Below are 13,644 nucleotides of genomic sequence, written 5' to 3'. Positions count from 1 at the left end.
AAGTGCTAATAATTACGATTATGATTTATGGCCTATTGAATTTATTTAAGTAAGTATGTTTATCTCATGAATAAATATATATAAATATATATACAAGCTACCTATATCGTAAAATGGCTGTAAAATTAGGGTAACTATCAAGGGAAATTATTCTTAAGACCTATGTGAGCTTATAATATTCAGATTTGGTGTTGTGCCAAACTTTCACAAATCCGTACCACACAGGCGTTCAAATCAATAGTCCTTTATCTCATTACTTTTGTTTTCTGGTGCACATCCAACGACTCACTCCATAACTATCTAAAAATCGAAACAGTACGACAACTAGCCTCCAAACACTACTCCAGATTCCACTCAAAATTATAAACACACCCTAACCCTTTTTTCATTTTCCTTTCTCTCTGTAAATCTACCCGGAAATCTAACGCACCGTTTGAAATGTCAATAGTGCAGAGACCTACGCAAATAAGTACACAATAAAATAAAATTACGTTGGGTTTCATCACTGGATAACTTCCCTCTTCATATCATTCAATAAATAAAAATTCTGTTATATCTATCATTATATTTTCCTATTATGCATGTTGCATTTAGCATAGATTTTCTATAAAATAAATAAATAGCAAAAAAAAAATACCAAGAAAAATCATTAGAGCTTAATTGAAGAATAATTACATCAGTGGCGTTAAATTAGGTAAGAGGTACAAGGGGGGACATGGGGGTCAAATATCCCCCATTAGCTTTTTATTAATTTTTATTTTTGTTTAAATTATGCAGTATGCACTATAATGTAATATTTTGTGATATTAATATGATCTATCGAGCTATTGAATTTTGACAATTTTGTTAATGCTGAATACCATTATAATTGTTTTTTATTTTATTTGTAGCAAAATACTGTTTATTTAGTCGAAATGTTCAATAACAACTATGATTATACTTTATTATAGTTTATCTTATTATTTATAGAGACAATACTTCATATTATTTAATATGTATATAGGCTCGACTAAAAGGGCTATGCTTCCACTGTGAGTATGTTTAAAATTTTATCAAATATTATCGTTGTTATTAAGTTATGAGAAATGACTAATGAGATAATTTAGGTTTAGTTCATCGCGTATACATAGTACATAATACGTACTACCATTAATTTATCTGAAATCTAAAAATAGACACTCGCCTGTTTGTTGAAAATGTGTGAAAATGTATTTGTTACAGGAACAGCTAAATGGCCTAACACTTATGCTAGTTTATAGAAATATTTAATTACAGTAGAAGTTTTAGACTAACTAGCGAAAAAAAGAGAAAACTAGATTTGTTAATTTAATTATTATTTATTTTATTTATACATTTGATGATGTAACATTTTATAATACGGAAGTTTTGAATTTATGGAGTATTGGAGTTGATAATCATCCATATTGTGTTTAATGTGAATTTTGTATCAGTTCAAATTATATTAATTGTTCCTCATTTGTTCTTATATTTTACTACTGAAGTAAAAAGTTTTGGAAGAGCGGGGGTTTTCAATTTTCCCCTCCCATTTGACTTTATTATTTTTTTTGATCCCCCTTTTCGGAAATCATGTTTACGCCACTGAATGTTATGAAACATTTGTAGTCTTTAATTTAATCTTGAGAAACGAATTGATCTGAAAGAAGTCATATTGCTAGTATAAAGAAACTATGAAAATCCAAACACATATACTATAATTAACAAACTTGAATGGTTAGGTAATATGTGAAGAGTTGATATAAAAATGTCAAATCATGTGTATATCTTTATTAATATTTTTAATATCAAGAATATTATTCAAATAGGATTAACTAACAACGCAACTACGCAACTGTAACTATCATAGTGTCACACTTAATCATACAACAGAGCATAACATTGAAAAAGACCGAAGATCACGGTCTTAATCATTGGATAATGAGAAATGTGAATAGGTTGACAAAATGGGAATTTCAATTAAAGATTTACGTAACGTTTTAATTTTTAGACTGATAACATCTCTAACTGTCCTACATTATTATGGACTTTTAAATGAAAAATTAATCATTTTTCAGTTATCATTTGAAAACATGTCCATTACATTGCTTTGTGTTGATGTACATGGATTTATCCAAATGACAACAAACGAACGTAATCTTTATAATCGTTCTTCAAACATATTACATCATGTTAAAGTTTTAATTTTATACTTAACAAAAATATACATCAATGATCAGTACTCGAGATTACACTTAGGACTTCGTGAAAAAATAGATTATACTAAATCTTACTTAATCTTACTAAATCTACTAAATCTTCATTTGTGAATATTACAAAGATGGTAAGTTCCAATTCTTATATAATATCTTTACCACAGTTTTTATTTAATAATTTAAAGCTACTAATAAAAATATGAAATTTTTGATTGCTTTTTTAACAATGATTTTTTCACTAAGACACATCTTTAGAACTGTAGAAACTGTTAATAAAATTATCTTCATTATTCACACATTAGTTATCCTAAACCAACTATTTATTAACATAATATTAGTTTCCTAATTATATTCAAATAGATTCATAAATATTAGAAGCAAACTAATATTAAATTGTTTCTTTGAAACTTTGCTCTCTGGAATCTAATTATATATAATATATGTACATACCCTATACACTATACAGGCATAATTTTAACTTTTAAGCTATCTAAAATGAATTTTAAACATATGTTACTAAAAATAATTAAATATTCTAAAATCATAACATATTTTTTATTATATTATATTTCAATGTTTATAAAGCCATTACTATTTCAAAAATATTTGTTTTTAATTATTTTCATAAATTTTCGAAACAAAAAAAAAACTATCTATTTATATTTTTAATAAAATACAATTTAACTTAATTTGAAATTATTTTCTTTGTTACATTTCGTATGTACAAAACTTTTTTCGCGGCATATTTTTTTATTTTATAACTATAATAAATTAATTGCTTGGTACAAAAAGTTTGGTGTCTTATGTCTTAACTTGAAATTGAGAAAAAAATTAGTGTTTTCAAACATCATAGTATACGAAAATTAAAATTATTTTATTTTTTTTTATTCGAAATAATTTTATAATATGGAATAAAAATGTTAAAATAAATGTAATTTCTTGTTAGCCTCTAACAAATGTCTAAAACAATAATTTATTTCGGTTAAGGTAGTATTATAAAAGTTGATTAGGTTTAGGTACTAATTTTATATAGTAGGACAATAATTTCTTCCAAATATTTAAATAGTTTTTTCGAGGCATTAGATATTGTTATCATGATGATGTAATAACAATAAGTACTTACCATCCTAATGGCGATATTTGATATTTAACATTTAAATACCAATTTAAATGCACAAAAACAAATTGTTTTCTCATTACTCTTTTGACCGGAGCGGCGTGTGCACACGATACCTCCACGAATCACCTCCGCGGAGACGACGCGCATCGTAAGTGACGAACGGTACGCAACGGTAAGTTACGCCTCCACGCCAGAACAAACAGCTGTCATAGGACTACGCCTGACGCTGATAAGGTGCGCGTAACACGATAACACCACTGTAGTCCGCGTACCCTTTATTTGACCCCGCCGCACAGTTTTTGGATCATCTACACGGACACTATCCAAACCGACATCAGCCTTACTATCGCTCCGTCGCAACTAGCACGAAATATATTTCATTTTTTGCTGCCGACCAAACTCTGTCACCATGATGATGATCTCGAAGCCGACGACAATGGTGGTCTGCCTGTGAGTATTAAAATGGCGATGGCGTTCTTATAACGCCACCCGCACGCGCGCTATCGGTCGAAACGTGGTTGTCCCAATAATTGTTTTTGCGCTTTTCTCGTTTCTCCATTTGCTATGCCGACGACCGAACAAACGCGCCCGCATTTCTGGTGCACGTTATTAATGTCGTGTTTATTGTTTCTTATGCGTCCGCAGGAAGGGCGCCGCCGCCGGTCAACAGCAAAACCGTAACATGGCTACTCTAAAACAAATTTCGATGCGCTTAAAATCTGTCACAAATATCCAGAAAATCACGCAGTCCATGAAGATGGTGTCCGCCGCTAAATACGCGAGAGCTGAACGTGAACTACGTCAAGCCCGTCCGTACGGCGAAGGCGTTAAGGTATATCGTAATAATAATATAAAATATAATTACAGTTTCAAATCACTACGTATGCTGAGAGTTGGAAAGTTGTATATCTATTTAATGTGTAAGTATTATCTTTTCTTAGGCATTTTTTGAAAAGTCTGGTGCCACTGAAGCAGTTGAAGGTGGTGACAACAACAAATTAATTGTCGCTATTACTTCTGATCGTGGTCTTTGTGGCGCAGTCCACACTAACGTTGCTAAAACCATTCGTAACGAATTAGGTGCAGAGTCCGTAGATTCTCCTCAATCAAAAGTGTTCTGTGTGGGTGATAAGTCTCGTGCACTTCTGCAGAGGTAATATAGAATCAAATACCTAATTAAAATCTAATATTAATCAGCCTAATTTGTGTATTACTATTTATACACATTATTGGTTTTAGCCATATAATTTGTTACTTACCTTAATGTTCAATGATATTAATAAATTATGTTTTTTTAGAATTTGGTAGAGAAACAAATTATGTTGATAGGACTGACTGAAATTCTATATAAATTTTAGATGTTTATCTATTAAATAGTATTTAATAAAAAAATACTATTTGATTAAATATATTTGTAACCTTTAAAGTAATACTTTTTTTACTATAAAAAAAAAACTAACATTACATGTATAAAATTATCATAGTCTATTTGTATTAGTACTGATATATATATATGTTATTCTCAACATTATAAACATAATATTTGCAAAATGAAATATGAGTACATTAACATCTTCGTCCTAGCTAGAAATTACAAAAAATATAGGTATACAGCATAATATACATTAAATAAATTGAAAATTTATTATTTTATTTCTTTAAAATACACCTATGTTATACATTTTAGTAGTTTAATTTTTTATACTTATATTCAATTTGAAAAAAAAATATGAAATTTATTAAACGTAAACAAGGCTAAGAAAAAATATATCTAATATTAATATGTAGGTGATATAGCTAAATTAATTGTATTTTATTTCTTAAATTATATTAGATAATAAATTTTTATTTTTCTGCAGTAACAGATAATGATATAACTCAAAACCTTTTAAATAATAATATTTATTATTGAATTCAGTGTATGAAACATGTAATAATTATTGAATAGTCCATTACTTGAATAATTTAATTGTATTTCTGTTAACTCGTTGCGCATCATTTTATGTATTTTTAAATGGCGTCCTATTTTTAGTAACATTTTTAATTTGTTAAAATGAAAGCTGATTATTTATGCATGATAAATTTATTATAAAAAATCATTATAAATGGAGAATGTTGTATAAATACATTGTTTTAATTATGTTATTACGCTTTATAAATTAAAATATAATAATAATAATTAATAAATAATTTATTTGATAATAACTTAATTGATAAATTCTGATTGTATCATAAAGTTTAAAACTTAAAAATATTTACAACTTAAATTAAAAAATATAAAATATAATATATTAAATTGACTCAAAAATAATTTTACTAATCCAACACTAAAAATAGAAAATTTTATCAAAAACATATAATACTCAGAATACATGAATTTTTTAAATTATAAGTCAAAGTAAAGTTAGAACTGTATAGATAATTTCATAAGTAATCTAATAAAAATGTTGCCTTTTTTTAATTGTTATTTTAAAATTTAGAAAAATATTTAATACACGATTAATCTTGCAGACTGTATGCTCAAAATATTGCTATTGTGGCTAATGAAGTTGGTCGCAAACCACCCACATTTTTGGATGCATCTAAAGTTGCTAATGAATTGATACAGTTGGATTTCAACAGTGGAAAAATTGTTTACAACCGATTCAAGTATTTATATCTCTGTATTATTTACCTATACTCTGTTCTAAATGAGATCATGACTCGGCATCGAGCGGGGGTCAGACAACACCCGTTTGTCAACCCCATTGAGTCAACTATCTGTATGCTTTCTGTGTAGTAAAGCCATGCTTATACGCACACGTTGGCTGCCGAGTCATGATCTTGTTTTGAACAAAGTTTATATTACTGTTGTTGATAGAATATTATATTTTTAATTGTTAATCATTTGTTTAAAGAACTGTTGTGTCTTATCAAACTGAAGAAGTACCATTGTTGAGTGCTAAAACTATGTTAGCTGCACCAAAGTTACAGTTGTACGACAGTATTGATCAAGGTGTTATGGAATCATACCAAGAATTTACAGTTGCTGCTTTATTATACTACACAATGAAAGAGTCTGCTTGCAGTGAACAATCATCAAGGATGACAGCTATGGACAATGCTAGCAAGAACGCAGGTAATTTAATTTCTATTGTTATAGTATCATTTATCATATTTTTTTCAAGTTTAAAAAATATTCATAATTTATGTATTTTATTTAGCTGAAATGATTGGCAAGCTGACTTTGACATTCAATCGTACTAGACAGGCTGTGATCACCAGAGAGTTGATTGAAATCATTTCTGGAGCAGCAGCGTTAGAATAATTGTTTTTTTATAAATATCATTATACTATAGAGTTGAAGGACAACAATAAAAGAAATGGAATTCCATACGTTTGAAAAATAAAAAAAATAATTTAAACAATAAAATCAGTGGTATTTATCGATTAGAATTATTCGTGTAAATTATTTTAATAACCATTATCTGGTAGTATTAGTTATGCAAAACATATGTCAGTATTGAAGGTTTTAAATTCTAATAACATATTGTTTTAAAGTAGGTATAGTTAAAAAAAAAAACAAAATAATAGCAGCAAGTATTTGTTTTAAACATTTAATTATATAATATTGTAAGAAGATGCTCAACATTGAAAACTATGTATTTTCCACACAGATAAATACTCTGCAGTCTGCACATTTAAATTAATGTGTCTAAATGACAAATTGTTATCTGCTAAATATTAAAAAACCACAATTTGATAAAAAAAAAAAATGGTATCAATGTTTGCCAAAAGTTTGTTTTATATAAACTACAATAACTTCAAAATAATGTTTTGGACAAAACACAAATGTTATTAATAAATTTTAATAATCATAATAGGCTAAACATCTAAATTACTATATTTAAATAAATAACTTAAATATTACTAACTATAATATTATATTATTATTAGTAGTAAAGTAGAAAATAGATGTTTTAAAAAACATACTATTTCAAATACATGATAAATCACTCAAAGAGTTAAGTTAAATTGTCATCAGTGTTTTAAATAGGTACCTATTTTGAATTACAACTCATAACTGTAAGAAGTTATAATTTTGAATAATTTAGTGAATCTAATGGATATTCTTATCCATTTATTCTGTTACAATGTTTTATATTTGAACATAATAATTATAAGTTGTAAACATTGCCAATAATTTATTTTATTTTAAGTATATTACTCTTTCATACATTTTCACATGAATATTTGATTAATAAAAATAATTTTTGTTAGGTATAAAATAAATACATAAAAAAAATAATATACTGTGTGCATAAAACTTATAAAAAATAATAAGTTATTTTAATTCATAAATCTTATTATGAAGTTCACATAATTTGTATTCAATATTGGTTAGTCTGAAATTTAAAGACATTTTTTTAGATGTTTCATAAGTGAATGACCATACAAAATTCATAAAACGTTTAAAACTTATTTCTATTATATATTGTTTAACTTAATTGAAATTTTCTAACATATATTTAAAAATTATTTATTTTATATATTAATACATTTTAAGTGATGACTAGTTAATACAACTAAAATTTATTTAACTATCCAGATAATTAAATTTTAAGTTTAGATTCTGAACTGAAGCTCAGATTATACATACATTACTGTCTTATTCAATTTTCATAATATTTGCTGAAGGTAATCGTCCAGTTGTCAATATTTTTGAAAACTTTTTGATGATTTACATTAGATTTATATTATTATGTTATAGCATATGAATAGGGCTTGTATGTTATGAGTTAAAATAGGCAAAATATGCATAAAAAAGCTGTTAAATATGAAATTGACAAAATATACATTAAGAGAACGTTATACCTGTATGTGTTGTCTCTGTCTTGCTAATGTAGATTATAGCAAATTTAAATTCAGCAGAACACTTTTTGTGATGTTAGTTTTAATATTAGAGTCAATTTACCTATTATCAAACTTAAAGGTAATAACGTTACCTAGGGTATCTCATAGGCTTTTATTGGTATTTTTTATTTTTAAGTAAATTACAAGCATTTTAAAGTTTTAATATTTTACACAACCATAACTCACTTAAAAATTAAGATATCAATAAAAGCCTATGAGATGCGATCATATTCTTATCTTTAAAATTAATAATAGGTAAATTTACTCAAATGTCAAAGGTAACATCACAAAATGTGTTCTGCTGAACAAAAATTTGCTATGATCTACATTAGTAAGACAGACAACACATACGGGTATAACATCTTCTTAAAAGTTTTGATTTTTAAATTAAAAAGATTTAGATTTGTTACTTGGTCTACTATAAATCAAGAATATTCAGAACAAAAATCAAATTCTACAACTTCCAAACTCTACTTATGAATATTATCAATTTATCATTTTCATTTTCATAAATATTATTTATTTTTATACATTTTTTTTTTTTGCAACAATATTATATACACATTGATATTAAAATATTAATATTATTGTTTAGACTATTCCAAATAAAAACAGGCTTTGATGGCAACCAGTTAACATCGAGCGGTGGTCAGACAACACCCGTTTGTCCTAACCAACCTCCCACCCACCTGTTTGCCTGCTGTGTTATAAAGCCACGCCCATGCTCACAAGTTGGCCGCCGAGGCTTGTTCTTATTTGGAATAGACTTTAGTATTGTAAGAAATATAGTATGTTAGTACAATTATATCAGTAAATTAAGATATAATTTAAATTAGTCGATTATTAGATTGCTTTCAATAATATAAACAAATAATTTCATAAAAATTTGTGTTAAAGAATGTAACTTATACAATTTATTACTATTGAGTTGACATTTATTTAACTTTTGAATCCATAATTGCAGAAATGTTACAAGTCAATTATTTAAAACTTGGATAATTGATAAAAACTATAGAAACTATAATATAAATAATTTTGAAAAAAAAAATTGATTATTGTAAAAAAAATACAATATGGGTCTTAAAATTATTTAATTGTTTTAAGTCTTGAGTGGTAGCCTAGTTGGTACTTAGAATAATTTATTTTTTAGTATTTTTGTTTTCATCTAAGTCTTTTGTGATACACAATAATAATGCAGATAAACTATTAGTAAAACATTCTTTGTTAATACTCTATATTTGTGAATAATATGCGTATAAACAATTTATATAAAAATGCACTAATGTCATAACTCATAAGTATTAATGTATTATAAATTTAAAATAAAATAAATCAAACAATACCTTAACAATTAATATTTAACAAATACATAAAAATTTAATTAGCCATAAAGTAGTGTGATTATGGAAATTATCTTAGATTATGATTATATCTTTTTTTGTATTTTTTGCTTAGTAAATATCAATACATTTTTGTCGACTTAAAATATACCAGTTAGGTATTACATACATATTTGAATATGTGAATATGTCATTTACAATATTTACTACTACTTCATTATATTTAAAAAATTTAATTTATAGTATAACTTGGTCATAAATTGTAAATTTAATTCACTAAACATTCATAATATATATATAATTAATTTCTTAAAACAAAGTAGGTATAACATTGAATTACCTTAAAGTAACAATAAAAAAATATACATAATGGTAAAGACATGCATTTGAAAAACGTATGTATACATTGTGAAAAATAAATAAAAAAGTTTCATACAAAAATATTTTTTAATAGAATTATAATAAATATCTATTAACTTTATTAATAATTTGTTTATTCACCTGTATGATCACTAAAAGTGACACTAAATTAATACACTCAATAAATAGTTCAAATAGTTCATCAAACTATTTTTTTGGTGAATCAGTTTGTTCTATTGATTTTTACTTATAACATACCTATGTACATTAAGTCTTAGATTAAGTATTCAAGACATTTGTTGTAAGACACTTAAATATTTTGGATTTCTACACATAGGATAATATATAATTTTAAGTTATTAGATTTTTTTTAAATCATTATACTGATAATGCTCTTTAGTGAGGCCCACTCTCCTGTATAAGTTTTTATTTATGAGATCCAATAATTTCAAGTGATTACCAAATGATAAATCTTGTAAAAAGATAATTATTTTGTAATATGTGTGTATTTAAAAATTCCTCTGTACGCCACAGTACACTAAGCCACTTACATCTAACATATTATGCAAACATATGTAAAAACCAATAGTTTTTTTTCTAATATTTTATTTTAATAATTTATCTATAAATTCTAAGACTAAATATGTATTATAAAGAGTATTATGTGAAAATAAAAATATTAGCTACTACCCAGTAAACAAAAATACATAGGTTCCTATACTAAAGTATAGTATATAGATAGGTACAAAAATATTTCATATAATGTACATTGATATTTAGTTGATTATTATAGCATAATTTAAGGATAATTTTGAATCAAAAGATGGATATTTTACGATTATTTCACTATTTGTAATTTATAATGTTTATTTATTGTTTAAAACATATATAATGTACTTGTTTATTTTCAGTTGAAATTCTGTCCAATCTATGTAAACTTTCAAATTATAAGGTATATAATAGTATAATATGTGAAAATATCATTTAGTATTTATATATCTATATGATATAATTGCAAATACAGGATCATAAAAAAAATCATATTAATATAGTATGTACAATATATTATTATATATTAATAATATTCAAAAAAATAATCAAACACATTTTTTATTCCATCTTGGGACTAAAATTAAACAGCTTAATAAAATGTAATAGGTAATTCATGAAAGTATACTAACAAAATAATAAATAGATAGGCAATATTTTTTCTATTTTCTTTTATGGGTTGCTTTCATAGATATTATATTATTTATGGTTGCTTTAGTCGATCAGATAAGTGGTATTGTGGTTTTTAGTAGAAACTACTGGCTCGTGGAAACACATCTTAGACACAATCGTCATAATCATATGATTAGGTAGATAATTATTGTAGATATATCTATAAAAAATGTAAAATGTAAAATTTGAAAGAGAAATGAAGAATATACTTATATATTGCAGGGCCGTAGTTAAGTACAGGATACATCAGCCCTAGACTAAAATAAATAGTCGGTACAACAAAAAAAAAAAATTTGAAAAATTAAAATAAAGAATGTTACTGTTTTGTGATGCGAGCCGTCAATGCAGTTGTTGTGTATAGTAATTCGAATAAATGATCAAGTTGGATTTATTACAAGAGCTATTTTTAAATTGTTATCACCTTGTCGTTAATTATTAGTTGTCACTTGCCAATCGGCGACATAGACAAGTATAACACAATGATATTATAATGATCGGCAAGCATCGATGTCTTTTTTGTCGATATATTATGGGTAAAACGTATTAATTATTATATACAAAATGTATACAGAACAGATAGTGGTTGTATTCGTATAGCCACGATATCATAGTAAATAATAATTGTTATTTTATGATCATCGATTAACACGGTGTCGATAACATGTGTCTATCTGATATAACTAGTTATACCTTATTGTGTTTTAGCAATATTTTTTTTTATAAATTATACCTACCCTACGTATTGAGGAACGCCATACAAAGAAAGACTAACTTAAAGGCAGAACAACCAGATTAAAGATTGTCAAGGGGAAAGAAAAATAATGACGAAATTATAACTAAGTAAAATCGTATGAATGTATAATTGATTACGATTATAATATTATCAAGTTTATCTGGTGCTTCAAAACGACCAAGACTCAAAGAAATTATCCGTTCCCTCGTCAGTCTGATAACTTTGATTTTTGAAGATAGCAGTGGTAGGTTCTATATCAAAACAAATGCAATGCCTAAACATGGAAAACGTCATGTACCTATTGAATTAATATATTATTGTTATTATTACTTATTCTTTTTTTTTTTTTTACACATTTTTGTTCAATTAAACAACAATTACTAAGTTGGTGCCTTTTGGGTTTTTAATAATCTTATATCTATATTTTATTTACAAATTATATTATCATTATCATGTTAATATTTAAATTAAATTCAATCCCATGAACATATCAACTGCTATATCTGTACAATATATAAATATACTTAGTTTAAAATGTATTATATTTTCATAATAAGTAATGAGTAAACATTTAATAAATATATTTTCGACTTAATTATTTCATACCATATATTATAATAATGAATTTAAATGCTGTCTAGCTTAAAGTTTAATTATAAAATAGAAAAAATGATCTTTTATTTAAATTAGGTAATACCAATAAATTATCTTTTACAAGTTTGTAGTATAAAATATGATTTGAATCAAATTCATAAAGTTATTTTGTATAAATATACATATAATTATGTATATATATATATCAGGGATGGCCACTAACCTTAATTTTGGGAGCCGTATATTTACTACATTCTTGAAGCTAATTCTAAGCGAGCCAAATTGTTAAAAAATGATTATAAAATAGTTAATAATTTTACTCTAAGTTTGATGTCAAAAGTCACATACGGCTCATGAGTCTCGTTATGACCACCCATGGTATATATGTATATGTATGATGTAGGCTTATGTTTCTCATGTATTTTACCTAGTTACCTGTATTATATAATATGTTATGTAGTTATCAGGGATGCCCGCAGAAATGTAGCTCAAGGGGGGGGGGCAAAATAAATTGTAAGTACCTAAATACTTATAGGAAGATTTACTGCTACATACTTCATCTATTCATATTTTGTAATACTATCATTAATATTTTTTTAAAAATCAAAACTAATTTAAGTTAATATAAAATTACACTATTATATAGTTCTATTATTTGTAAGAAAAAACAATAAAGTTTAAATAAAAAAACAACTTTATTTGATTGAATTAACATCATATTTTATTCAAAAAGTAATGGAAATCTCCTTTTGTTTGAAGCAAATAAATTAATTTAATTAATTACTTTGACTCATCCACACTAACAGACAATATGTAAGAACTAGCCAAAAGTGACTCAGCCATTGAAAATAATCGTAATGTCATTTTTTACGATTAAATAATAAATACCTCCTACATGACTTGTTAGATACAAGGATTGTCGAATAATCACTGAATACCCAATATCAGCTTTATGTAAAAAACTTCCAGTTTTGTAAGTGACACAAAAAATATAAGTGTATACACCCCTGAGCGACTAAATGCAAGTTTATCTCTGTGTCTATATTAATATTAATCTCTTCTGCCATGCAGTTGCTCAAACTGTTTTTATAACTTGATAATTTGTTTGTAAAATAAGTGCCTAAACAATAGAATATGTAAATAAAAAACAATAATAGTCCATCTGATATCCTA

The 13,644-nt window shown here is 25.7% G+C and overlaps 1 protein-coding gene across 1 annotated transcript; it reads left to right on the top strand.

Annotated features, from left to right (window-relative positions):
* The first annotated feature begins 3,585 nt into the window (after positions 1-3,585).
* Positions 3,586-6,765, top strand: LOC113556166 (ATP synthase subunit gamma, mitochondrial). The gene is made up of 6 exons (XM_026960955.1): positions 3,586-3,780; positions 3,976-4,162; positions 4,272-4,483; positions 5,842-5,979; positions 6,228-6,448; positions 6,534-6,765. Exons 1-6 carry the CDS (start codon positions 3,740-3,742, stop codon positions 6,635-6,637), a joined length of 903 nt encoding a protein of 300 aa, XP_026816756.1. The 5' UTR covers positions 3,586-3,739; the 3' UTR covers positions 6,638-6,765.
* The last annotated feature ends 6,879 nt before the right edge of the window (positions 6,766-13,644 follow it).

The sequence above is a fragment of the Rhopalosiphum maidis genome, chromosome 3 (genome assembly GCF_003676215.2).
Source record: "Rhopalosiphum maidis isolate BTI-1 chromosome 3, ASM367621v3, whole genome shotgun sequence".
NCBI classification, from domain to species: domain Eukaryota; kingdom Metazoa; phylum Arthropoda; class Insecta; order Hemiptera; family Aphididae; genus Rhopalosiphum; species Rhopalosiphum maidis.
This window is presented reverse-complemented; position numbering and strand designations above follow the sequence as displayed.

What these genes read in the sequence shown, in the direction of transcription:
- LOC113556166 (XM_026960955.1), top strand. Translation starts at nt 3,740, where the DNA reads ATGATGATGATCTCGAAGCCGACGACAATGGTGGTCTGCCT. An exon ending in CGTACGGCGAAGGCGTTAAG is followed by an intron (nt 4,163 to 4,271) that starts GTATATCGTAAT and finishes ATCTTTTCTTAG; the next exon opens with GCATTTTTTGAAAAGTCTGG. An exon ending in ATTGTTTACAACCGATTCAA is followed by an intron (nt 5,980 to 6,227) that starts GTATTTATATCT and finishes ATTTGTTTAAAG; the next exon opens with AACTGTTGTGTCTTATCAAA.